Consider the following 27,502-nt stretch of genomic DNA (forward strand, 5'->3'; position numbering starts at 1 on the left):
AACACATGGCCGGCTGTGATCTCGCCCCTCCTGCAGGCCAGCGTGGGCCACCAGCCACTCAAAACATCACCTGGGTGAGCTTTGATGCCCTCCACGCTTATCCTCCCGTGAGAACAGGAGTTTGGTGAAATTAATTCTCATCTCTCCATCCAGGTTTTTAAAAATTATGTTGTTTCGGTTTAATGACATCACATAAAGAAAAATCATCTTCGGAGAAGATAATTCCACCATTAGCAAGTTTCAACCAAAAGAGAAAAGAAATCTGTCAAGACCCCGCTTGGCAAATGAGTGTCCCTATCGGCCCTTTCCTTTCATTGGCGTCCCCACTGTTCAGATCAGTCTTTGACCAGATGCCCCTTTTTGCTCAGAGGGGGCGGTGCTGGTTTCGGAGGTTCCTGCCTGTCCTCCCCAGGGGTTCATGGGACTGGGCGCTCCAGGTCGCCAACTCTTGCCACCCCTGCAGGGATCCACCTCTATGAAAAGAGGGGAAACCGTGCCTGGGTGAACCAGTTTGTGACGCCGCCATCTGACTGCTGAAAAGAGAACAATCCGTTGAGAGGCACACACAGAGCACGAAGTGGAGAAACAGCTCGGAAGGGTCTGTAATCTGAGTGGCCCAGAGCCCGATGCTGGGTTCTCACCCCCAGCACAGTTGAGGGAGGTGGGTGGAGGGCTGGTGAGTGGGTGGGAGGAAGGAGGCCGTGCGTGATTGGAGCTGGACGCACAGACAGCCAACCCTCCTGGGGGATCCCAGCATCTCCAGGGGGCCCTACTCGGGACTGGGCTGTACAGGCTCTGGGTCTGTGGGTTTCAGCTGTGGGGACATCGCATGTCAGGAGGAGGTGAGACCATGAAGGATGCTCTGTGAGAGGCCTTTGAGTCTCCATGCCCTGACGGATGTATGGAGCTGCTCCATTGCTTTCCTTAGAAATGCCAAGAACCCCACCGCTGGCCCAGGTTAACACTGGCCTTTGACCCCGTCAGCCATGTCGAAGGAGAGGCTCACGGGGGCCAGGGGCTGCAGCGGGGGCATGCTGGCCTCCAGGGGCCTGTCTGCCGAGGGCTGCAGGCTCTGATGCCGCTTCCTCAACATCTGTCCGATGCCCATCATGGGGAACCTGCCTCGGCTCTTCACACAGTTCGGGCTCCCCAGGGGCTGTGTGGTGCCATTGCCAGGCCCCGGGGCTGGGGGACACATGCCCTCCTCTTTGGGGGGGCTGTTCTTATCTTCGTGGGCAAAGGAGACCAGAGTGGGGTGCAAAGGAGTTTGGAGAGGTGACGGGCTTCCAGGCAGCAGGACGGGAGAGAGCGTCCGCTCACCGGGATTCCCTCGAGCCAGGCCCCCAGGGGAGCTCAGAATCCTATAGTGATGGGACGGGGACAGCAGTTCCGTCTGGTCATCACGATCCACAGACTCAAAGGAGCGCACCATATCCAGCATCAGGGGGTCTTCCTTGGCAGGGATGCCAGCGCTCCCAGGCCCCTGCTGAGGGGGCTCTGGTTTCTTGACAATCCTGGGTGTCCTGGGGGGTGGCACGGGGATGAACTCCATGGAGGAGGAAGCCACACAATTGGAGTCTGAGGTTTTGCGAAAAATATTGCGGCAGCCGAAGGAATCTGCACACCAAGAAAGCAAAGGAAACATGAAGACGGCCACACGAACAGTGCCAATGGCCCACTCCCGCCTGCTCTGACCTCCAGCTTCACTGAGACAGTGCGTTATCCAGGGAGGTCAGATGGAACCAAGAAGTGAATGGCCTCAGCATCCCATTCTCCCCATGGGGAATCAGACGGTCTTCCTAGAATGGAGGGGACAGAAGGCTGGTGATGGGAGGCCTCCTGGATTCTGATTTGCCTCATGGCGCCAGCTGAACATCTGTTCTCCTTTCAGTTGCTTAAAATTCTGGACCCTGCCGAAGAGCCTTTGAATAAAAAGGTCGATGGCTCAACAGAACGACCACAAAACTGGGGAAGCACATGGATACCAGCTCTCTGAGGACTTGCAAATTTGGTCCTCAGATAATCAAAGCTGGAAGGAGGGTTTCCCTCGTGACTTTTTAAAAAAAAATTATGGTAAAAATCACATAACATGAATTTTAAAGTGTTTGTTTATTACTTAACCACTTTTAAGTGTACAGTTCAGTAATGTTCAGTACATTCACACTGCTGTGAAATAGAACTCTTCACCTTGCAAATCTAACAGTGGTTGCCAGGGGCAACCGGTCTATGAATCTGACTACTCTAGGTCCCTTGTATAAGTGGAATCCGCAATATGTGTCCTTTTGTGAACGGCTTGTTTCACTGGGCACAATGTCCTCAAGGTTCCTCCGTGTCAGCGTAGCACGGGTCAGAATCCCCTTCCTTTTTAAGGCTCCCTCATGGTTTTTGGTCTCACCGGAGCCTCACCTAATTCTGAACAGGGGTGAAACACTCTTCCTCTGTATATTTAAGGCAACCAGCCGACCCCCATGGTTTCCATCTCAAGTTGGCACAGACTAGAATCCAGGTTTGCAGACTCTGCCAGAAAAGAAAGGGAAAACCTCCACGCGTTTGGAGGTGAGGGAAGTAAAGCCAAGTTCCAGGAACAGGCCCTGTCTTAGCTGCCTTTTCCTACCATCGTATTTCATAGGCCCCGTCGGGGCCCGGAGGCAGGAACAAGCTGCTGCCCCCAGCAGTGATTTCAGGGACAGCCCAGGGCACTGGGAATCCTTCGCCTTACATAAATAAATACACAGATCCTGAAATAAACCTCCTCCTCGGGCCAGCACAGATGCCTGAGATTCACCGGCAGAGAGAAGGAAATTTTCATCGATGGCTAACGTCTCCAGTGTTCCAGCTGGCACGTGAGGTCCCCGTCCCTCCCTGAGATGGCTGCGTGCTCCCAACTTGTAGCCCGGCTTCTCCCTCCGTGCCGTCCTGCTTCCTTCACTTCCCCAGAGGTGCAGATCCTGGGAGGACACCCCTCACACTCACCCTACTGATCCCTCGCTCAGAGTCAGCCCCGGGGCACAGAGCCAGACACTGCAGTGTCCCCCGCAAGATGGGCACAGTCACCAGCCCCGACCCTTGAGCATGACTGCCAGCTCCTCTTCATCCCATCCTTCCCGGGAGGCAGTAGGCTACACTGGTCAGGAAGAGAAAGCTCTAGAGCCAGGCTTCCTGGTTGGAAATCTGGATGCCGTCACTCACCAGCTCTCTGACTTTGGACAACTCTCTGGGCTATTTCCTTGTCTCTAGAAATGGGGGTGAGAATGATTTCACTGGGTTGAGGTAAGAGTTGAAACAGTGCCTACCACACAGTGAGTGGTCAGTGCTAGCAATTATATAGGCTCCGGGGTGCTTCTCAGCAACAGGCTCTCAAATCCCAGGAGGAAGGAAAAATGCAAAGAAACAGAGGACAGTTGGTCCAGGAAAGTATCAAGGAATGCACTCCACCTCTGGGGCTGCAAAGTCACCCCCAAATATGCAGCCCTGACCTAGACTTTCCTTGGGGAATCCATAGGACGCCACTGCCAAGGGTCCTAACAGGATTTGCTGCCTGTTCCCAAGCCAGAAAGGAGGATCCCCCAAGGAGGGACAAGCACAGTCCCTCCAGTGGGGTCCCTGCCTTCCTGAAACCTGCAGAATGAAACCGAACTAAATGGAATTGTTCTTCTCTGGGTGAGAACCGGTCTCAGAGTCAAATGGACCGTGCTGCTTGGTGCTGTTTGAATCTCTCTGATACTTTCCTGCTTCCCCAGGGAACCACTGGTTGATCTCAGACAGCCAGGGCCCTCCTGGAACCTCAGTCTCTTCCTATTTAAAACAAAGAGATCAAAGTCTGAACTCCACAATCTCTCCCATCCGCCCTCTGTAAGGAGAACCTCTCCTCTACCCCACAGTTGGCTTCAGGATGCTCCCCGGCTCCCTGTGCCCGCCTCCCGGCTCTCAGTGCGTGTTAAGCCCCCCTTCTGCATCACTGGATGCTTGCGCCCGAGGAAGGAGACCCATATGGATCAGTTATCTCACGTGCTGGATGATGAATGAGGCAGAGTAGCCCACACACGTATCTCATTTGATCCACCCAATAGCTCTGACGGGTAGATTTCCTCACAAGTAAGGGAACCAATTAAGATCCTCAGAGGGTAAGGAACTTGGGCCACAACCAACTACAGAGCTGTGTTCGAGCACCCTACCTCCACCCCAAAGCCCACATCACTGCCTCTCAGGGTGCACTTCTCTGGTGAAGGCTCCCACAAGAGCACGCCCCCATCACCGCTCCCGCACCACAATCTCTGCCCCTCCAGTACCGAACACCCATTCCTGGTTCCATGATACCATGCACCCCAAGCTCTGCTCCCGCAATGCCACGCACCCTGATATCTGCTCTCACAGTACCACACGCCCTGACATCTGCTCCTGCAAAACCGTTCCTCCCAATCTCTGCTCCTTCATCCTGATCTCTTTTTCTGCACCAAAATCTCTACGCCTGTAATACCTTACACCCTGATCTCTGCTCCCACAATCCCGTGCACCGCACCTCTGCTTTCTCAAATCCTGCCCACACCGGTGGACAGCACCAGGCAGTCTGGACTTGCTTATTCTCAGGTTGCCTTGCACGCATTAATCCTGCTTTCCCATGGGCACGAGAGTCGTGTCTGTCCCAGGGGCCTACACAGCCACCAGCATGGGGTACACAGCGGCCCCGCAGCTGAACACAAACGGCCTGGAGAGCCTCCCGAGCTGACCCACCTTTGTCGGGGAAGCCAGGCTTGGCGGCCTTCCGGTCCTTCAGCAGGGCCCTGGTGCTCTGAATCTGCGTGATGAGTGAGGCTGAGGGCTGTTTGTGCGATGGCAGGTTCTTATCCAACTTCTTGGAAAATGGCCGATGAAGAAAATCCCCTCTTTTTTCTTGTTCTTTGGGCTTTTTATCCTTCCAATCAGAAGCAAACATAGGTACTCAGACGCACACAAGAATACACAATGGGGTCCCTCTTTGACGAGTTATCGAAGTAGAGTTAAGAAACCCCAGTTTTCCAAAACGCTAGGCTCTCAGCTACGTGTTGAACAATGGAAGCGCTGAGGCCCAGAGGATGCTCCAGGGAACCTACCTCCCTCCCCCTGGGCCACAGCAGGCTTCGGTGGTCCCCAGCTCCCTGCCCTATGCCGTTTTGACGTGTTCCAACAAGGGCAAGGTCATTCCTGGGCAGTCCATTATTCTAGAACAAGCTGAACAAACTGAGGCAAAGCAGATGAGGACTCCCGGAAACCTGCTGTCTTATTTATAGCAGAGCCCTAAGATTCTGCCCACAGTAGTGGTTTTGCAAAGGCAATTCTGCAAAGGAAACGTAACTGCTTCCTCGGTGCTTGTGTGTTCAGTCAAGCCGAGGAGGTGGACGACCAGCCCACGGAGCCCTGAGCCAGTCTAGGTGAGTTTCTGACCCCTTTACCCCCACTGGGCACGTGGGCTCTTACTTGTGTACTTAAATTGGCACGATTCAGCCACTTGTGCTGTCAGTCTTGCCTTTATTTAACTCAATTATAATCCCTCTGCTAGGAGTGAATTTGACTGTTTTATATATCTTCCACCCCACAGCCTCAGGCATGAAGGCAGGCACAGAGAGAAAGCTTAATAAATAGTTATTGAAATATTAAAAAGCAAAAACAAAAAAGCCAATGGAAATGGAACTGAATTAAAATTAATTGGGTTCAAGCTTCTGGGAAGGGTGATGCTGCTAAGAGGAAGCTTTTTTCTGGCCCTAAAGATTATGTTTGATGTTTACTGTTAAACAGAGGCAACTGAATCCGGACCTCACCACAAGGGAGGGGGGGAAAGAGACCGATTTTCACATTTTTTGCCTTAAACCTTAAGAGCATTTGCAATTCAAGAGAGCTCATCTATTTTTCATTGATGTTGTTGAAAAGCTTCTCAAGGAAACATCCCCTTGCACTCAGGTAGCCCTTTCTAATGAGGATTTTCAGAGCCATTATGAACTGGGGTTCATTATGTCCAGGTTTTGAGTGGGAAAGAGCGACTGGGAAGAGATGGAAAGTGGGGACGCCCAGCCCAGCCTTGAGTGTCACCATGAGGACAATAGCTCCCTGGGGCCTACGCCTTGGCTGAGGTGGCTCGTCACCCGAGGAGGGGCGAAGTGGGATGAAAGCAGAGGTGAAACTTCTGCAAACACCCTCCCCAGCTTCTGGACAGCCATTGCCACCTTTACTGAGGATGCTTGGAATGCAAGACACTACTCTAAGAGCACGACCCATGATGAGGCAAATACTGTTATCCCCTCTTGCAGAGGAGCCTGTGGTGGGTAAAGAATTCCCCCAGAATATACCCGGACAAAACTATAATTCAAAAAGATCCATGCACCCCTATGTTCATAGCAGCACTAGTCACAATAGCCAAAACATGGAAACAACCTAAATATCCGACAGAGGAATGGATAAAGAAGATGTGGTACATATATGCAACGGAATACTACTCAGCCATAAAAAAGAACGAAATCATGCCATTTGCAGCAACATGGATGCAACTAGAGATGATCATACTAAGTGAAGTGAGTCAGAAAGAGAAAGACAAATACCATGTGATATCACTTATATGTAGAATCTAAAATATGACACAAATGAACCTATCTACGAAACAGAAACAGACTCACAGACATAGAGATCAGACTGGTGGTTGCCAAGGTGGGGGGAGGGGGGAGGGATGGACTGGGAGTTTGGGGTTGGTAGATGCAAACTATTACATTTAGAATGGATAAACAACAAGGTCCTACTGTAGAGCACACAAAAGTATATTCAATATCCTGTGATAAACCATAATGGAAAAGAATATAAAAAAAGAATGTCTACATGTGTATAACTGAGTCACTTTGCTGTACAGCAGAGACTGGCACAACATTGTAAATCAACTATACTTCAATTAAAAAAAAAAAAAAAAGAATTCATCCAGGAGCCGGATGGCAACTCAGTTTTTCACAGCCCTCCCTGAAAGTCGGTGTTCTTAACACTTGACTCCACAGTGCCCTCCGGAAGCCTGGGGCAGGGCCAGGCGTTTCCAGTGGCATAGAGGAAGGCTGGGCACAGCGACTGGCCAGGAGCAGGGACCACACTGTAGTCCCAGGGCTCCGGGTCGGCATCTGGAATGCTACAGAGGAGGCCGTGGGCAGGACACTACGGAGGGGGAAGGGGGCATCCGCTCCAGGTCAAGGCCAAGCACAATTCTCCGCTGCCCCCCTCTCCGCGTTTCTATCAAACACCAACAGGCCCCCGTCTCTACGGCAAAGGAGAGTGAGCTTTCACGCTCCCCAGCCTCCCCCAAGCATCAAAGGGCCTGTCCCGAAAAGTCTGGCAGAATTCCATTCTTTTGCTCTGTTCTATCTCTGATTTTACGAGAAAACTCATAAGTTCTACCTGATAACACCTTAAACAGGAAAAAAGAAATCAAACACGCTTTTGTGATACATTGTAAAACAGTATTTGGAAGAAAAAGCAAAACTGGAGTCCCCCCTCCCCCCGCCCCCGGCCCCTTTTTAAGGATTTTTTTTAAGAATGATGAGCACACCTTCCTTTGGGCTGCCCTGTGTTCCCTGCACTCAGAGGGCTTCCTGCCGACAGCTTCCTGGGTCCAGCTCAGCCCTTTTCTAACTCTCTGTGGGTTCTCAAAGCTAAAGGATCAAGATGCAAACTTTCGGGGGGCCAGTATCACCACCCAGATAGAGTTCATGAACCAAGAGGTGTACAAGGTATGAGAGTTTTCTGTAGGAAGAGACCAAGGTTGGCTCTAGGAATCTCTCCAACAACCGACAAAGGGGTATTTCGCAATGAGCAGAAAGCCTGCGATGGGGGCAGAAGAAAGGGGACGTGGATTTAGGACTAAAGATTGCGGGAAACCCTGCTCAGGCCCCCCTGTTGAACTTAATCCCAGGATCCTGAACCATGGTGCTTCCTTCATAACCCCCAGAGCACCTTTCTCCAGCCAAAAAGACTGGGTGACTTTATAGTGACCAGTTTCTTGGGAGATACCAAGAGTTCATCACTGGACCGCTCCCTATGTGGGACAATCCCCTGGGTCAGTCAGTCCCGGTGGAAGGGTCACCAGCCCCCAGGAAACGATTTTGTTTACAAGCAGCCATCCTCATGCCTTCCAAACACAGGTTACAAATGCAACTGATCATCCAATTCTACCTGTTCATTTGCATGGCCTATTTTCTCCAAAAGAGATTTCCCAGGGAGCAGGATGCTGAATTGCCTTATGTAACAGAAACAGATCTCCAGAAGGACTAATTACGTTCCCCCTTTGACATGCCTGCACCCATTCCCGCGCACCCCACCCAGCAATGCTGACTGCCTTCAGGCTTCTTTGGTTTCCCTGTGATTCTCACGGGAGGGCAGTGCGCCCCTCCCCCACGTGCGCCTAAGGGTGGGCGATGGAGCTGAAGCTTCAGGGGTCTTCTCTGCCCCCTCATGTTCAGTCCGCACCCCCAAGGCAGATCCAAGAGGACACCACAAGCAAGCCCCACACAAAACAGCTTCTTGTTTTCTTTCAACCACGTTCCAACCACCACACATGTGCGTGGACATTTACAAAGCTGGACACTTTGAAAATGTGACCCCTTAAAGGATTATCTACCCAAGACTCTTTGGATGTTGTGGATTGTTTGATGGAGGAGAGGGAGAAACCAGTGAGTGAGGATCCAGTGGGCTACGGGAGGGAGGTGTCTGCAGGCTCGGCAGCCGGGCCGGGGAGTAGCGGGGAGCCAGTCCTCAGCTTCTGAGATCTGAGCTCCAGGGCGCGTGTCCCCTTAGACTCTTCCCTGCGACTTCAGGCTCCTGGCTCCAAAGAGCGGCAGCCCTCCCCCTGCCTTTCCCGTTTTGCTCCTGAAGGTATGGCCAGGTGACCTTCAGCAAGTCACTTCCCCTTGAGGGACGGGCCTCCCCATCTATAACCAAAAGGGTGGGTCCTTCCTAAGCTCTTCGGTTATAAAAAATGAACCCCACATCTCGCCTGCTTCACTGTCTGAAAGGCAAAGGCATTCATTCAACTAGGACAGATGCGGCCACGCCTCCTGGGGCCACCCCCTCAGACCCGCACCCCCGGGGCTGCAGGAGGAAGTGCTGCCCAGCGGGGCCACCTGCCCCTCACGCAGTGCAGAACTGACCACAGAGTGTCAGTGATGGCACAGCGGAGGGGCCAGGGACTGGAGGCGAGCTAAAGCTGTCCTCTTTGAGGAGCCTTCAAGTCCGCTCAGCGTGGGCTTTCTGGAGCCTGGTGTCCCCTTGATGATGAGACAACCTCACCTGGCTGTTTGGAACATCAGAACCAGGTGCGGATCGTGGACACCTGGGATGGCCCAGGGGCCCAGGTGTTGTCTGCTGGTAGATTTTGGTTCCTTGCTGCCCATCCCATAAGGGAAAGCCACAGAGGCCTGATTTTGCCATAGGAAACAAGCAACTGAGTTGAGAAAAAAGAGGGTTTGGTTCATAAATTAGGCCACTAAGCCGGGAAGCCCTGGACTGTTGTAAACCCCACTTCTTTACAGGTAGAAACACGAACACATAGCCAAGCATGTAGTTTTAGCAAGACAATAAAAAAATGGTCAACTATGCATAGACAGCGCTGATCTGATCTGAGGGATTCTGACAAATCCACTTACAACAGGATTCTGCATGGTGGAATTCAGGACAGGATGGAGGCGGGCAGGGTCCAGAGCTCTGGGCAGAGGTCTGCCAACCTTCAGGGTCACATGTGACGGTTACTTTCATGTGTCAAGTTGGCTAGGCCAGGGTACCCCGTGTCTAGTCAAACACCAGTCTAGATGCTGCTGTGAAGGTACCTGGTAGATGTGACTGACATTTAAATTGGTAAGCTTTGAGTAAAGCAGATTAGCCTCTACAGTCTGGGTGGGCCTCGTGCAATCAGTTAAAGGCCTTAAGAGAAAAAGACTGAGGTGTCCTGAGGAAGAAGGGATTCTGCCTCCAGAAGACATGGGGATGAAGCTGAAACATCAGCCCTTCCCTGGGTGCCCAAGCACCACACACACACACACACACACACACACACACACACACACACACACACTATTGGTTCTGTTTCTCTGGAGAACTCTGACTAAGCCATCATAATCCCCCAAGTTCTTACCTGCACAGCGTGAAATTCGAGGTCTCTTGTCCAGGTGCCCAGGGAGGCCTGTAAAAAGCAGCATTTTTCAACAATTCAAGAAGCTGCACTTGCTGTTTATTTCCTAAACTCTACCCCCTCCCACTTCCAGCTCCAGTTGAGGATGCTCCATTTCAAAGTTTATAGACAAGAAACCAAACTGTCATGGAAGCAGGCAGCAGATGTCCTAATGCCTGCCCTGGATAGATTTTCTAGGTAAGATTTTTATTAAAGTCTAGGACACATAACACAGGGGTGCTCCGATGATGAGTAAGGAGTTCAATACGTTTCCTCAAACAGCAAAAACACATCGAAATGGCACCCTGATCAAGACACAGAACCCAGCTGGCACCTGGAAGTCCCTCGTTCCCAGCATCCTCTCCCTGTCCCCAAAGGTAACCACTGTTCTGATTTCTAACAATTCAGCTTGACCTGATTCCACACTTGATTTTAAAAATGTGTACAGATTTTAAAATGACACAAAGAAAAATCATTGTAATAGTTTACCTTTTACAGTCCTCGTTATGGGTTTAATTTTATTCCCCCCAAATTCATATGTTGGAGTCCTAACCCCCAGACCTCAGAATGTGGCCTTACTTGAAGACAGGGTCAGGACAGGCCCGTCGCATCCTCTGTGAAGCTTGGGGGAGGGGGGAGTGTGAAAGTTTGCTCTCCTTTGCCTTTGAGAAGAAGGAATGTTGGTGTTACCTTGACAGAGGTAAGCAAGTTAAGATGAGGTCATCAGGGTGCGTTCTAGTGCCATGTGACTGGTATTCTAATAGAAAGGTGGAAATTGGTCACACACACACACACACACACACACACACACACAGAACGCCATATGAAGGTGAAGGCAGAGATCGGGGTGATGCTTCTACAAGCCAAAGAATGCCAAAGATTGCCAGCAGCCACCAGAAGCTAGGGGGCATGAAAGATTCTCCCTCACAGCCCTCAGAGGGAACCAATCCTGCAGACACCTCGACCTTGGACTTCTGGCCTCCAGAACTGGGAGACTATACACTTCTGTTGTTTAAGCCACTCAGTTTGTGGGACTTTGTTATGGCAGCCCTAGCAAACTAATACAGTCCCTCCGCCACCCCTGCACAACTTTTCTTCCAAAACTGCAATGTTACTTTGACACTACAGAGAAGCCCTCCTAGTTCTAACTTACATTTTGCTACAAATTAGCATTATTCTTCAAGACTAAACAACCTTGGCTCCTGGCTCTCTACAGCTTTAATAAGCCAGTTTAGAAATGATGACTGTTCTGCCACGACCCCCATGGTCCCCCAGGGCCTCTGTCTTAGGAAAAGGAATCTCTGGGGCACATGCCTAAGGTGAGACAAGTGTCCCAGTTCTCCAGACATAATCTCTGCCTGTTACAGGAAGAAGAGGGGGAGAAAGTGGTAAAGTCATAAAATGACGGCACTGTAGTCCCAAGAGGGAAGTTTTTTCCACTTAATTCAGCTCCTCCGTCTCCTTGGAGAAAAAGAACCAGGATCGAGAAGAAGAAAGAGACCATCACTTGCCCTCAATGCCCGGACATGGCCCCGGAGCCGCTCCCCAGCCGGCTTGTGTACAACCTTGAACTTCACTCCACGGCTCCGGCTCACAACACCTCCCTCCCCTGCTACTTGGCTGCTTCTCCTCCTGGACCAGCTGATGGCAACTGGGAAGAGCCCCACAGAGGCTCTGAGTGGGCTTTACCTGGAAAATCTGGCTTCTTTCAGACTTTCTCACCACTTTTTCTAACTGGCCCCATTCCACTTTCTAGGTTCCAACAGAGAGGAGTTGCATCATCTAGTCAGAGCCTGTAATTTAATTAGCACAAGTATCGCTGCAGTTTGGAGAAAACAAATGGATCACAGAAAATTGAAATGCTGTCTTCCCATTAGCGTTCACTATTGAAACCCTAACCATTAAATATTTCGACAAATGTTTTAAAATGCTTACTATGTGTTGTCCGGGCCAAATGAAATAATCAGCTGAGAATAATAATCTGGATAAAAAAAGAGGCCCCTTTCCCATCGCGGTTCTGACACTTAACACACAAGCAGGGTCGGGTACGAGGGCAACCAAGGACATGGGCGTCAGCCAGGTGGCTTAGAGGCTGCCTAGGGCACACACATAGGGGCATGCGGTACGTCTAAGTTTGTGTTATTACCTGAGGCCCTAAACAGTCAAACCAAGAGGCAGGGGAGCCTACCAGTGAATTCAGTATCCCCTGGACCCCAGCCGAGGTACCCAACCTCCCTGCAAGTGACTGTAAGAGGTCCCTCCCTGCCGCAGGGCATGGCCATCAGGTGATGATAATTCGACTTGCACGCTATGGTGCAGGTGGTCCCCTACTTTCTAGGTGGCCCACCTGGAATGTTCGACCTTCCCCAGATGCTGGCCCAATTCTATTTTCTGAGACTTGGGCCAAGGTCCACTTGATTATTTCATTTGTCCATTTAGCAAATATTTATTGAGCCTCTACTGGGTGCCAGGCATTGTGTAGGCTCTAGGGACACGGTGAGGAGCAAAAGTGACACCGTCCCTGCTCTTAAGGAACTCACAGTCCAGAGTGGGGAAGAGATGATAACCAAATAATCCCTGAACAGACAGAACCCTGCCAATGGGACAAGCCCCAGGAAGCAGAATGTGTGTGACAGTGTTTACTGGAGGGATGCAACCCAATGGCAGAGGTCAGAGAACGGCAGGGGTCCACGAGGACATGACCCTGCCGTGGGATCTGAAGATACACATTAACTCAGCAGAGAGGGGTGGGGAGAACATTCTGGAAGAGAGAACAGGGTGTGCCCAGCCCTGGCAGCCAAGAGAGCACAGAGTCTCAAGGCCCATGGGACTGAGCACAAAGCAAGAAGCAGGGCTGTGTGCAGGGCCTGGGAGACAAGGCTGGAGGAGCTGGCAAAGGCAGTTCAATCCGGGACGTGGTGGCCACGTCACAGAGTTTGCCTTCCAGGTTAAGGAAGCCTCTGAACGTTTCAAGCGGGGAAGTGACATGGTCTGACTTGAGTGTGAATCGCTCGCTCTGGCCGGTGTGTGGACAGAGCGCCGGGTAGTCACGGGGAAGGAGCGGGACCAGTTAGGAAGGAGGCTGCAGCTGAGGTCCACGCAAGAGGTGATGGTGGCTAGGATGGGGCAGAGGATGCGGATGGAGAGTGGAGGGGTTGGAGAGCTTCAGGAGTCAAACCAGCAGAACTTGGCGAGAGACTGGCTCTCGGGGTGAGGGACAGGAATACAAAGGCCTTCCAGGTTTCTGCCCTGTACTGAGGGTGAGGCTGCCATTTGGAGACAGAAAATAGGGGCCAGGGGTGGGGGGAGATGGGGGAGGAGAGGTGGGGCTGGTTCCAGGTGTGCTGGATTTGAGACACCTTCATTCACACAACAGAAGTTTCAGTAAGCAACTGGCCGGAGGGCTGTGGAGCTCAGGGGAGTCTGGCCCTACACCGTCTCTGCTCTCCCGCTCCCAGCCCTAGAAGCCATGCGTGTGCTTCCTGCCCAGCCCCAGTCCGCGCCCCCCCGCTGCGCCTCCAAAAGCTCATCTCCGTCCTCATCATGCTGGTTGTCTCACAGCCAGTCTCAGAGGAAGGAGGCCTGCAGCCTGGGGTCAAGGCTAGGGCCCACCCTGGCTGCTCTGAATGCATGCCCTTCCCCACCCATCGCTGGAGTTCCTTCCTCTGCCTCCCGGCCCACCTGCTCCCCAGCCCCTCTTCACTGCCAGCGGCATCGACAGAGAGATCTATGCTCACGGTCCTCACTCCCCCAAATCCACGCAATCTCCTTTCTGCTTTCTCCACCTCCTGCAGCACGAGAAACTGCTCAGCTGTCACCACTGGCTGCTTTACACTTGACCTTTCCCATGTCCTCCCTGGCATCCTTCCCTCCTGGGTCTCCGGCTGCCCCGTTATCTTCGCTAGCTTCTCTGTCATCAGCGTCTCCTTTTCTCTGCCTCCTTAAATTGTGCCATCCCGCAGGCTGTCTAGATTGACCAGCCTCGCCCTCCTCCTACAGCCACCCCACGCTACCCCAGCCTCGATGCTCAGGGGTGGCTGCATTTACACGTGCTGCCTGGCATCTCAGCAACCCCGTCACCTGCGTCACTGGGTTGGCCTGGGCCGTGTCCCACTTGCTTTCTGCTGCCGCCATGGAGCGCAGCCCAGCTCGTTCCATATTCCATGGAAAATCACGGAGAAGACAGGGGAGCCCCACTGGACAAAACAGCAAATGAGGAGTCCTGGTGGGGGGACCCTTACCCTGTGCTCCAGGCCTTGGATCTCGAGTTCCCAGGCACAGTCTCTTAACAAGCATGTATTTGGGGTCCAAATTTGGGACAATATGATACCAGTTTTTACTCTGAAATCAAAGAATCTTGGTATTTTCTCTCAGGTTCGTTCCAGGTAGCATCAAGTCACCAGGGACAGCTGACTGGAAAGGCTTGCTCCAGATACTTTTTCCCGTTCCTCACTGTACTTTGTTCTCCTGATGCCAAGTGTTACACACACTTATATTTTTCAGCACCTCGTTTTCACCTTTTGGAGATCTGACAGCGGATTCCAACCTTGATTCCACTGGGAACCATCCAGGGAGCTTTAAAAAATACTGACCCCCGACCTCGTTGGGGATCAAGAATGGATCGATGGAATCAGTCTGAGGTACAGCCTGGGCATCCAGATGTTAAAATGCTCCTCAGGGATTCCACTATGTGGCCACAGCTGAGAACCATAGTCTAGAGACTGAACGATGGCGGCCCCGCTGTAAACCATTTCTCAAAGGCTCAGTTAAGTAAGTATTTGTCTTTGGCTACTTCTGTGTCCCACAATAATTGGTTTCCTTTCTGCCCTTCCCCCCAGAATGGAAATCCACTCTTCCTAAGAGATCCTGGGGTTTGCTCTGGGGGCCACTCACCTCATAGGGCTCCTTGGTGGGCCTGCACTTTTCTATCTGGTAGAGCTGGGTCTTGTAACAGACGCTGTCCTGGATGTCGGATTTCTACCAGAGGAGAAGAGAAAAAAAGCCTGGCTTAACTCACAGGAAATAGAAATGTCCATTAAGCGTTCATTAATTTTTAAACCAGCGCTTGGCTGAGAAAGGGCAGAAAGTGGTTGGCAAGGCACTTAATTGCAGTGCAAAGCCTCATCCAAGGACGGAGTGTGGGGAGAGCCCGGGACCCAGAATCAGGTGACCTATTTCTGTTCCTGGCTCTGCCAGGAAAGGGCCAGGTGACCCTGGGCACATCACTCACTGCTCCTTGCTGGGCCTCAGTCCTTTCATCTGTGTGATGAAGACCACTCTAAGACATGAAACAGAGACCAAGTATGTGAGCTGGGGAGAATACCTTATTTTACTGAATTACTGAAAGGGATACAGATGTTGCTTATTTAAAAACAGCCCTAAAATGGATAAATAACAAGGACCTACTGTACAGCACAGGGAGCTAGATTTAATGTCTTGTAATAACCTATAATGGAAAATAATCTGAAAAAGAATATATATATATAGGTATAACTGAATCACTTTGCTGTACACCTGAAACTAACACAACACTGTACATTAACTATACGTCAATTTTTAAAAAAAAGCCCTAGTTCCTGCCCCCTGCCCCAATAAATGTCACAGCAATTCATAATACAGCTTAAAGAAGAAGACAGATAACCACACCTAAGATGATCTAGGGGTACTATTTAGGTGCAATCCTCTCTGGCGACAGGTGAAATTAAATGACTGATTAATTTTTCAGCCAACAAATATTCACAGAATGCCTTTACAGGCTCTCCAAATTAAAATCCACGCTTCTAGGTTTTAGAAAGAGGAAACAAGAATCAAGGGATAAGGGGAGAAATGACAAATGATTAAGTTACAATATTTTACTTTTTAGTTCACTAGTTTTGCTTTCAAAATTATACACGGCTGTTAGTAATTGGTTAATGATAGTCATAACTGGAACAGTGCATAGGTGCAATTAAATTAGCCTTGTGTGGAAATTACTGAGTGGACCAGCTATGGCTGTCTGTGGGGAATAATTCATTCTTAAAAGCAGCCACCCACCTAGACACTGGTTCTCACACCAGCTATGTCCTATGATTTAAGGTTTAAGTGTGAAACAGACAATAAAATAAGAAAGAACCTTCTCCAGTTAGAACTAAGTTAGTTGAGTTTCCAGGGAACTTCTCAGTAGACAAAACCACAGAGCTTTGCAACACTGCACCATTTGTAACCCTGATGCTGGGCAAACACAGCAGATGGCAAGACATCCAGAGAAGGCAAGACATGCCCTGAGAGCTTCATACAAATGTCTCTGACTTGGGATGAGCCGCATGATTAAGAGTGTGAGTAACCAAAGTTTGCATATGTAGATGTGGAGGTAGACATAAGAAAGAAACTAGGGCTTCCCTGGTAGCGCAGTGGTTAGGAATCCGCCTGCCAATGCAGGGGATGCGGGTTTGAGCCCTGGTCTGGGAAGATCCCACATGCCGCAGAGCAACAAAGCCCATGTGCCACAACTACTGAGCCTGCGCTCTAGAGCCTGCGAGCCACAACTACTAAAGCCCGCGTGCCTACAGCCCGTGTTTCGCAATAAGAGAAGCCCTCACACCGCAACGAAGAGTAGCCCCCACTCGCCGCAACTAGAGAAAGCCCGTGCGTAGCAACGAAGACCCAACACAGACAAAAATAAAAAATATAATTTAAATAAGGAAAGAAACTATTTTAAAAACAAAAGCCCCTCTATCTTATTGATCAGTATCCAGAAAACTGGTTCTGCCAAAAGAAGAATGTTTGAATCTGCTAGCTTACTCAGGAAAGTAGCAATGTCATCCTTTAAATATGTGAAATCATAAACTTTATAGTCAGTTTCATGGAAACATTTTTCAAAACTAATTTTTGAACGACATTCATCATTTCAAAAAGAAAATCAGCGTGTGACCCTCCTCTGTTCCTTTTACTTGAGAACTACTTGTCCCTAGCATGGTGGTTCCTAAATGGTGTGACCTTGAGCCCATATGAGTGAAAAAAGTTGTTAGCAGGCATCTACAATATGTGCGCATTTATTTATAAATTATAAGCATGTACTGTACTAACATATGTACATTATAAAATAGGCAATAAAATAGGAATTTAAAAGGATAAGATAAGAAAGAAATATAGGACATACGGTCTTCTTATAAAAGAGAAATGAGAAATGGCTTCAAGTCTAACATGTCTTTTAAGCTCATCATCATAGGTGAACAGAGGACCTCTGTTCTCTGGTGTGAGAGAATTTCTTAATCCCTCCTATCACATAATAAAATGATATAAATAACATACTATGTATCAAAGGTCTCGTCTTTCTGAACTCCACTCCTCTCCTGCAGTAGCTTTCCTGTGACCGTGACACTGGCTCTGAAATCCAGCTGCATATCTGTTCCCTTCCGAAGTTTCCTCCCATCACTGCTTCTGGAGCACGTTTTTTTCCCCCATAAAACATTGCTCTTATTTTTAAATGCCTTTTACTATAATGTTTCTTCTCATGTACATCATTCCTTTGGTGGCTCACCAGAAAAAAAAGTTGTTCTGTGGATAATTTCCTGTTGAAGCCAAATCTAGGAAATACCCTAAGCTGAATCAGCTTAGAAACATCTATACTTTTGTTCCATTGTTTAACAAATCTCCTGTCAAGCTTCTTCATCTATTCGGCAATGTTTTCTAGATGTCTCCCAAATCCATTTGCTAATAAGAGACACATTCTGGTCATGCTGTCTTCTGGGCATCATTTTGGTCATTTTCTCCCTCATCAGGGAGAATATCATTTCCCCAACTATCGGTGAATTTTCGTCTTTAGCTTTAATGTAGAAACCTCATAAAAGGTTTGTAAGCCTATTGTTTAGTGGAATTTTGTGGGATACTGGGCTATCACATGACTTTAAATAGCACCGAAAAACTCTAGAAGTTCCTCTTTACGTTCTGGATTCTAAATGTCTTCCTAACAGTGATGACCCCATACAACCTGATCTCAAGGTGCCATATAGGCAAGGTGAAGATCATTCTTCAGGAATGGGTATGAAATCAAATTTCAGATGGGCTTCCTGACAGTTCCAAATTTCTCTGGCTGACTTCCTGTTAGATCTGGTCAGTCCTCACCATTCTGAGTAGGAAAAACAGAAGGAGTGATATGCAGAATCCATACTGCCTGTCATCCAGTTTTCTTTGCAGAATTCTTTTTTAACCATTGTCCATTTGGAAAGAGTTGATTTCGTCAAAACTAGATACTGAAGCATGTAAATTCCCTCACCCAGGCACGTATGAACTTTATGAGGCAGAAGGATGAAGGTGACCAAAGCATGAGGGTACCATGGCCCAACACAGGCTCCCAGCTCTACCTCCTTCATCTTCAACACACGCGACACCTGGACTATCTGACGCCCAGACTGAGTGAAGGGGCCAAGGTTTCACTTTTGTTTTCTAGAGAAGTAAATGTAAATAGTGGCTTTCTCATCTACCACGCTTTAGAGGTGAATGCTTGAGGGGCTCTGCTCCCCAACTTTTATGATTACACAAGCCCCAGTGCCTCTAAGTGGGGACCCCAAGGAGCCAAGAGAAACAGAGCCAAAAAGGCAACAAGAAGCTGAAAGGAAAAGAGGCTTGAATCTCTCACGAGTCTGCCCAGAGCTTAACTCTGTGGGAGAATATTTTTAAAACACCTCAGATAAAAAGCGCTCCCCGAGAAGCAGGTTTTGCTACTATTTTATCCCACCTTCAGGAAACTCAGCCTCACATTAGTTTCAATTAACAGCTCAGATCAAGTGTCAGTAACTGGGAAACATTTCAAATGTCAGAGCTCGTTCCTCCACAGAGAGCAGAGAAAACCACCGCAGGGCTCCACTCACCCCTGACAAATAGCGCTCGAGCTTCTTGTTTAAGAGGAAGTAGATGGCAAGGATGTGGCAGGCGCGGTTGGAGAGCACGGTGTTGATCACGTCGCTGTTCCTGTAGCCCAGCTTCTCCGTCATGTGCAGCACCACACTCGGACTCAGGTCTTCCAGGGAAATCCTGCGGGGCAGAGGGACAGAGAGCCAGTCACCTCTCCACCGTCGCTGAGAGGCTCCAGGGCCTCCTTAGCGATGCTCACAAACATGACAGCACAGAAACCGGCCCCCCAGCACACACACGGGCCCCCTCAGGGACAATCAGTCCATGCGTTCACTCATTCATTCACTTGACTTTTTATTATGAAAAGTTACATATACAGAAAAGTAAAGGGAATAGTCTAATAGCCTATGTGTGTACCCAATTCCTGGTTGAACCAATTGTTAACACTTTGCCTTGCTTTCTTTCTTCCTTCCTTCCTCCATCTCTCCCTCCCTTCCTTTCTTTCCTAAAGTATTTTAAATCACAAACATCATGACATCTTTTTTCCTAAACACCTCGACGTGCATCTTTAAAAACCAAGGACATCTCCTGTAGAACCACAATACCATCAACACAGCCAACAAAATTTTAGTAATCTCTTAATATTCTCTGATATCTAGAATATATTCAAATTTCCCCAATTGTCCCAAATTTCTTTACAATTTGACATTTTTTCCTTAAAATGTATTTATCGGAGATGGGGTGGAGCCCACACTTAGGTTGGGTGGAAGCTGAGTTGGGAAAGGAGGGTATTCAGGAGCCAGCCCAGAGAGTGTTTAAAGGAACAATGTGAGTTCACAAGTTCACAAATAGGGGATTTGGGGCTCAGCTGTAAAGAAAAGTGCTCTCAGAGGACAGGTTAAAGCTTCTACACAGGCGTATTATGAAGATAAACTCCTTGGGATAAAATGCCAAAGAAATGAATGCCAGGCATTCATTTAACCACTCATTCACTCATTTCGTTCATTCAACAAGTCCGAACCTCATGGAGTTTACATTCCAGTGGGGAAGAGAGAAAATAAATTCATTTATTCTTCATGACAGTCTTATGAGTAGGTACCATTACTATCCCCATTTTACAGATGGAGAAACTGAGGCCCACAACAGGGAAGTAACTTGCACAGGGACACATGGGCAAGAAGTGGCAGCTATGGGGAACACAAAAACAGACTGAGGGGCATAGAGAGTATGTGTGTTGGTAGTGGAGGTGTGTCATCAGAGAGAACGTGCTACAGTCCTTAAGAAAGATGCAAATACAGTACTCTGTGAGCAGAAGGTGAGCACATCTGGCTAGAGAGCTCTGTAACTACCGCCAAAGGGTCTGAAGACATTTCTGGTGGAACCTCAGAACCATAACACTAGGAAAAACCACACAGTATAACCCCATAATGGTGCAGAAGAGGAAACCGACTTGCCAAGTTCACAGGCCCGTTAGTAGGGGCAGCAAGGGCAGACCTAGGTCTGTTGACCATTGTAACCTAGGTCAGCTCTCCCTCTATTTGGCTAAGTGCCGTCCAAAGAAAAGGTGCCCCCAAAACCACAAAATCTGCCTTCCTCACTCCTGTTGGCTACAAAATCACAAATTCTAGAAAGCAGGTTGGAGTATGGTTGGTGTGATTAATGGTTAAAAATAATATCGTTTGTTTAAAAAGGATACAATTACGTGAAGATTGCCACAAGCACTTAACACAGAAAGCACAACTATTTGAAACTATCTGGTAACAACCACGTGCCAGCAGCCCTGCCCTTGGTCAATGACACCACTGCCGCTTGACCTCACTCCTGGCCAATGAGATCACTGCCCTGACATTGGTCAATCAGACCACAGCCTCATGGCCTCACCTCCCAGCCAATCAGATCATGATTTTTGTGACCCTCCCCCCCACCCCTGGCCAATCACCCACAGCTACACACGGATGGCCCCGCCCCCTACCAGGAGCAGGCCCAGGAAGGGAGGGTGCCCTGGGTGTGGGGGGCCACCGGGGTGGGGCTGGGGGTGGAGGAGAGAGGAGGAAAGTGAGCAGGGGGAGACACCCGGTCTCTGCCCTTTGTACCCGCTGTCTTCCAAAACAGGTGAACTCTGCCAAACATAGACTGTGGACTGGCTCTTGACTGAGAGTAATATTTTAAACATTTTCAATAAGCAATGCATGTATTTAGTGCTCTCCTGTATCAGTTGTTGAACCTGTGTTATCTCTCCAAGTTTCTTTCTTTTTTAATTTTATTTTTTTATACAGCAGGTTCTTATTAGTTATCCGTTTTATACATATTAGTGTATATATGTCAATCCCAATCTCCCAGTTTATCCCACCACCAACCCCTCCCCCCGCCGCTTTCCCCCCTTGGTGGATAAAGAAGATGTGGCACATATATACAATGGAATATTACTCAGCCATAAAAAGAAACGAAATTGGGTCATTTGTAGAGACGTGGATGAATCTAGAGACTGTCATACAGAGTGAAGTAAGTCAGAAAGAGAAAAACAAATATCGTATATTAACGCATATATGTGGAAACTAGAAAAATGGTACAGATGAACTGGTTTGCAGGGCAGAAATTGAGACACAGATGTAGAGAACAAACGTATCCCTCCAAGTTTTGATGATATAGACAATGGTAAAAAATGTTCCAGAACACTAGGTATAATTTTGAGTAAATTTGCATTAAATCCAATTTTATTCCACTTTGGTCTAATTCTGTCCTGTGAACCAATGACCTGCTTTCCCTCCCACTCATCTCCAGAGCTAACTGGAGGTGTGGGAGAGTGTCCAGGCCCAGGCAGGACAGGAAGGAGGTAGCCAAGGTCAGCTCTAAAAAAAATGTCTGCTCCCAGAACAGGGAGGGGAGCCTGGCACACAGCAAACATCTGTGACTGACTGGCAAGAACATTTATCATAAAGAGTTTACATTTAAAGACATTTTCCTCTTGCGCCTTGGGGATATCAACTTGGAGGCCCAAATGAATTAACAGAAGGCTTTACAGAAGAGTGATATAAAACACAGGACCTTTTTTTTCTCTCTTTCCCAGAAGTAAAACATTGACAACATCTAAAATAATTAAATCTGGGGCTATGAATGTCAGGAAGCTATAAAATAGACTTTATAAAGAAAATATTCCTTTCCCTGGTCACATGTTCTTACTCCCTTTATCTGTGTGCTGGTAAAACCAGAAAAATAATCATCAAAAGCACATTTTTTTTTTTTGCATTATATATTTTTCATAATAAAGACTGTAAATAACACGTGTCTTTCCCAATAGTTGAGATTTCTGGTTTCGTTACTTAAAAACTGGACATTGATTTGCCTCTAGTATAAAATGAGTAACGAACCTTACCTAAACAGAAGATACTAAGCTGCTGTTTTCCTTAACATACAAGCTCTTAACCATTTTTACAATCTACCCAACCAGATCATGTGCAGCCTTTATTGCTTTTGACCAAGTCCAAATGCAAAATTGACCAATCTGGCAAAGCCAGTATAAGTTACTAGAATTTAAGTTTTAAACTACAAAAGCCTGTTTATAAGCTACAAAATGAGATGCCTGGGCCTGAATCTTTGTGAATGAAGATGTGGTCAGCAAGCGGGGGTGGGGCGGGGGGGACTGTATTTTTAACAGCGGCTTCACTTCCTTTAACAGCTGCTGCATTGAGTGGATTGATTCTGCTCATTTAGACCATGATTACATTAGGTTAATGACTCATTTGGCTGCCACCAGCGCCTCCTCCTTTACAGAGAGCACACCTGGGCGTGCCAGGCAGCGTGAGCCCTGGTGACGAGGCACGGCCCCTCATCTTTGCTTTCCGTCTCACACTGGGCTAATATTCCCGGTGTCTATTTCAGGTACTAGCCCAAATGGAGCCAGCACTGGAAACCAGCAGTCTATTTCCAGGTTCCCTTGGTAACCTAAGTAACCTAGACTTTGTTTACATTACCTCCCACAAGTCAAACGCTAGAATTGTAGATGACAGCTATCTATGGCCATGGCGAGTGCAAATGTGGCCCAGTAGCCAGGAGGCCGGTCCCAGCACTGTCCACCCACACCCCCTGAAGTTCTTCTAGAACTTCCTCCCCAAGAGGGAGTTCTGCCTGCCCATCTCATTTGGAGAAGTCAGTGCTGCAACTTTCATAAGTCTTGGTGGATGTTTCCAGACCTTCCTGGGCATTTTGACGATATGATCACAGAGGACACCTCTTCCCTGCCCTGTCAGCGCTCTACTGTCCCGCTTCCTCAGTGGCTCTCTTGTCTTCATCTGAGCTTCAGATCTGGAATGCGCAGGCCACTCTAGGTCTGAAGGAAGAAGGACTCAAGGTAGGTCCCAGTCCTGGGGGGTATTGGACCCATAGGTCCTCACGTTGGCTCTAAAGTCACCAAGGGGGAGGGTCCTCATTCCCCCACTCGGGCTAGTTAACAATATGTCAAATGAGTAGGGAAAAGTACAAGGAAATGTTTTCCTGTACTTGTTTTCAAATCTGTACTTGATACCCACGCATGGGGACATGTGGGCCATCATGAGGTGTCCCTCAGTGATACCCGAGGACTCCTGTGGACTCCTGCCTGTAAGCCTTCCCTAAAGACTCCTCCTCACAGAAGTGGCACAGGGAGACACGGCCTGAAGCAAAGGACTCCTACTCTTGACTTTTCCTTCTGCCCCCAACATTTCAGGGCAGGGGACTTCGGGCTGAAACAAACATCAGAGCAAAGAAGTGGCAGAAGAGGAGCCCGGGGGGATGGTCTGAAAAGGGAGAGAGGCGATTCCACTGGATTCTGCCCGATGCCGACAGGAGAGCTCTTGAGTGGAACACACACACACACACACACACACACACACACACACACACACACTCAAACACAAACAGATACACTCACAGACACACTCAAACACAAACATACACACATACACACACTCACTCAGGTCATAGCTAGTCTACACGGTCCCTTGCTGTGAATTAGAAAGAGGTGCTGCTCTGGAAAAACGCAGGCCCTCAGGAGCAGGTTTGATAAGGGGACTGCGGCCTGATTTCAGCGCCCGCACGCCCTCCGCCAGGCGCCCCCTGCAGGGCGCGCTCTGCACAGCCACACGGGCCGGCCCCGCCTACCCTCCCTCTTGTGTGCGGAGTGGGGAAGGGCAGCCAAGAGAAGGCGTGGCCTTTCCTCGAATCACGTGTAGCTTCCTGTCCAGAACTATTCAGGGGCTCGTAAGACAGGCCCCATCTTGCCCGAGGAGGAGTCCCTCTGTGTGCACTTGATTACCTGTTGGGATAGGTGACATTGCATGGCACTTTGCCCATGTAATTCTCATTAAGCCAGCGATTCGCCAGTGCTTGCTGGATATTGGGCCTCTTCACAGGATCTGGTTCCAGGAGAGAACGCAGGAAGTTCACGGCTCCTGTAAAGGCATTCAGCAGAGAACACGCATGTGTTACAGGCTGAAGGAAGACCCAGCGCAGGGGACCCACCACACCTCCTAAGCCACTGCTGATCTATTTGCTGGATCTCTGGGTGTCATAAGTCAAGAGTTTAAGATATCTGTCCAAGAGGTGCACCTGGAACACGGTAGAGCACGAACCAGTGCGGGTCTCCCCACATCCTGTACTTCCCCAAACCACCTGTGGTCTTATCTTATGGTCCACCGCTGTGGTTTCTTCTCTGGTCCACTGCTAAAGGTGAGCCAAAGAGGGATGAAAGAAAGTAAAAAGACAGTGCTTGATCTCAAAGTAGGTTTTGAGGAATATATATATATTATTATATATATAATTATATATTTATATATTATATATACACAAATTCTTTTCAGATTCTTTTCTCTTTATAGGTTATTACAAAATACTGAGTATAGTTCCCTGTGCTATACATGCATCCTTTAAGATTATAACAATGGAGACAACTACACAACATGGGAAAATACGTTTATAATGCACATGAAGGTCACAGGCTCCAAAACTGTTCAGCAGGAGAATATGCAGGTCCTCATATGGACAAGGAATGCCAGGGATTCCTTCAAAATGAAGATGGTCTGTCTTGCTTGAGTCTTGGGACCAGGATATTTTCTTATTTATACTCATTTTATGAAGCATTGTTATTATATTATCCTTGCAAGAGAAAAAAATACTCTTTTATGTAGCTTTCTACATGATATCCAATTTCCAATATACCAAGTAATAGATTCCAGAAAATAATCTTAATTTGCTTGGTCACCAAACTTTTCTATCTTCTCTCCAAAGCTATTTTTCAGTTTTCTAAGATAATCTAACTTTTCAGTGATAAGTCATAAAAATTCTCACTTTCTCACAGGCTTTAGTTGTCATTTCAAAAACTGTCCTTTACAGAATGATGGGTGTTACTGTCAACCATTTTTCACGGGGTAAAAATGAAGCCATCAAAAAAGGAGCTAACTCTGATGCCAGAATCAACCCAAAAGAAATAACCTTTGCTAGTTCAGGACCCCAGGTAACCTCTCCAGGTGGGTTCCCACACAGTTGATGAGGTCACCAGAAGGTCATTTCCCTTTGAGAACGTTGTGGGTAAAAATATATGCGTAGATGCCAGAACAGTCAATGAGATACATTTACTACTCTAAGTTTTATAGCTGGGTCTCCAAATAAAACTTTTCTAAAATGTTCTTCAATGCTCTGAAAAGCAAGTGGGGCTCCAAAAGAGGGGTTCCTCTTGTTGGAACCTCTATCTACCTCCCTTCTCTCACCTCCCCTATATTGTAAGGTCATTTATATTTGCTTTATCAGGGGCATCTATTGGTCAAAGAAAAAAAGATGTGAGCTTAATGAGTTGAAACGGGCAGGCTATTCAGTAAACGATGTTCCGTTTACAGACATCTCTGTTGCTTACCCTCAAAGGACCTGAACAGCAACCCAGGCTTTCTCAGAGTATGATTAACCAGAAGAGCTAAGAACAGACTGGATGCGTGTTTTTGTTCTATTTTCAGAACAAGCGCTCTGCGCCTTCACAAATTGCTGATGAGCACGAGTAATTTTAGTTCAGATCTCTACTGGTGAATTTTCTTTCTGTGGGCATCACAAATATTGCCTTCCTATCCAAAAAGGATTTGAAAACATCCTTAGAGCTCTTTGAAGTTTGTGTTAGGGTCTTGACTATCCCTCTGACTCATGACCAAAAGGGATTAAAATATTCTCCACTGTCCTGGAAAGCCATGGGGGGCACAGCCATGCGTCCCAGCCCGTCTTCTAAGCTAGCGCTTGGGGTCTCCACGCGGGCTCAAGTGTAGGGATGGCCCACACAGGGCGCGCTCCCTCTCTGTGCTCCATGTCACAGAAGGTACACACTCTTCCGGTGCAAAACCTGTTACCTCCATGAGCTTCAGCTTTCCAAAGTCTGGACTGGCTTGTGTGAGCTCCTGACCCTGTGCCTAGGGAAAGAGCCACAGGAGACAGATGAAGCCATCAAACTTTTTGCGCCAGTGCAGCCCATGGGACGCCAGCTGGGGTCTCCCACACCTGAAGCTCCTTCCTCATCACCTCCCAGGAGAAAGCAGCAGCAACAATTATTTGACAGTCGAGGCTTCTCAGAAATCTTTTTTTTCATATATATGTATGTGTGTATATATATATATATATATATATATATATACACACACACACACACACACATATATATAAAAATATACGTATTCTTTTTCAGACTCTTTTTCATTATAGGTTATATACAAGGCACTGAATATAATCCCCTGTACTATACAGTAGGGCCTTGTTGTTTATCTATTTTATATATAGTACTATGTATCTGTTAATCCCAAATTCCAAATTTATCTCCCCCCACCACTGCCCTTCCCCTTTGGTAACCGTAAGTTTGTTCCCTCTGCCTGTGAGTCTATTTCTGTTTTGTAAATAAGTTCATTTAAATCATTTTTCTTAGATTCCATATATAAGTGGTATCATATATTTGTCTTTCTCTGTCTGACTAACTTCACTTAGTATGACAATCTCTAGGTCCATCCAAGTTGCTGCAAATGGCATTATTTCATTCTTTTTTATGGCTGAGTAATATTCCATTGTACATATATACTACATCTTCTTTATCCATTCATCTGTTGCTGGACATTTAGGGTGCTTCCGTGTCTTGGCTATTGTAAATAGTGCTGCTGTAAACAGTGGGGTGCACATATCTTTGCGAACTAGAGTTTTCTCCAGATATATGCCCAGGAGTGGGATTGCTGGATCATATGGTAATTCTATTTTAGTTTTTTAAGAAACCTCCATACTGTTTTCCATAGTGGCTGCACCAATTTACATTCCCACCAACAATGTAGGAGGGTTCCTTTTTCTCCACACCCTCTCCAGCATTTATTATTTGTAGGCTTTTTGATGGTGGCCATTCTGACCAGTGTGAGGTGATATGTCATGGTAGTTTTGATTTGCATTTCTCTAATAATTAGCGATGTTGAGCATCTTTTCATGTGCCTGTTGGCCATCTCAGAAATCTTAACTGGCATT

At 48.0% G+C, this 27,502-nt stretch overlaps 1 protein-coding gene across 1 annotated transcript in view; it reads right to left on the reverse strand.

Annotated features, from left to right (window-relative positions):
• Positions 1-447: 447 nt before the first annotated feature.
• HUNK (hormonally up-regulated Neu-associated kinase) overlaps positions 448-27,502 on the reverse strand; it is a 103,042-nt gene continuing 75,987 nt past the window's right edge. The window contains exons 6-11 of the mRNA XM_061193995.1: positions 24,288-24,423; positions 19,015-19,177; positions 15,059-15,142; positions 10,130-10,177; positions 4,732-4,912; positions 448-1,617 (exon numbers count right to left, since the gene is read on the reverse strand). Coding sequence (XP_061049978.1) covers positions 959-1,617; positions 4,732-4,912; positions 10,130-10,177; positions 15,059-15,142; positions 19,015-19,177; positions 24,288-24,423 — 1,271 coding nt within the window. The 3' untranslated portion in view covers positions 448-958. The remainder of the gene's footprint in view (positions 1,618-4,731; positions 4,913-10,129; positions 10,178-15,058; positions 15,143-19,014; positions 19,178-24,287; positions 24,424-27,502) is intronic.

Source organism: Eubalaena glacialis, chromosome 6 (assembly GCF_028564815.1).
Source record: "Eubalaena glacialis isolate mEubGla1 chromosome 6, mEubGla1.1.hap2.+ XY, whole genome shotgun sequence".
Classification (NCBI taxonomy): Eukaryota; Metazoa; Chordata; class Mammalia; order Artiodactyla; family Balaenidae; genus Eubalaena; species Eubalaena glacialis.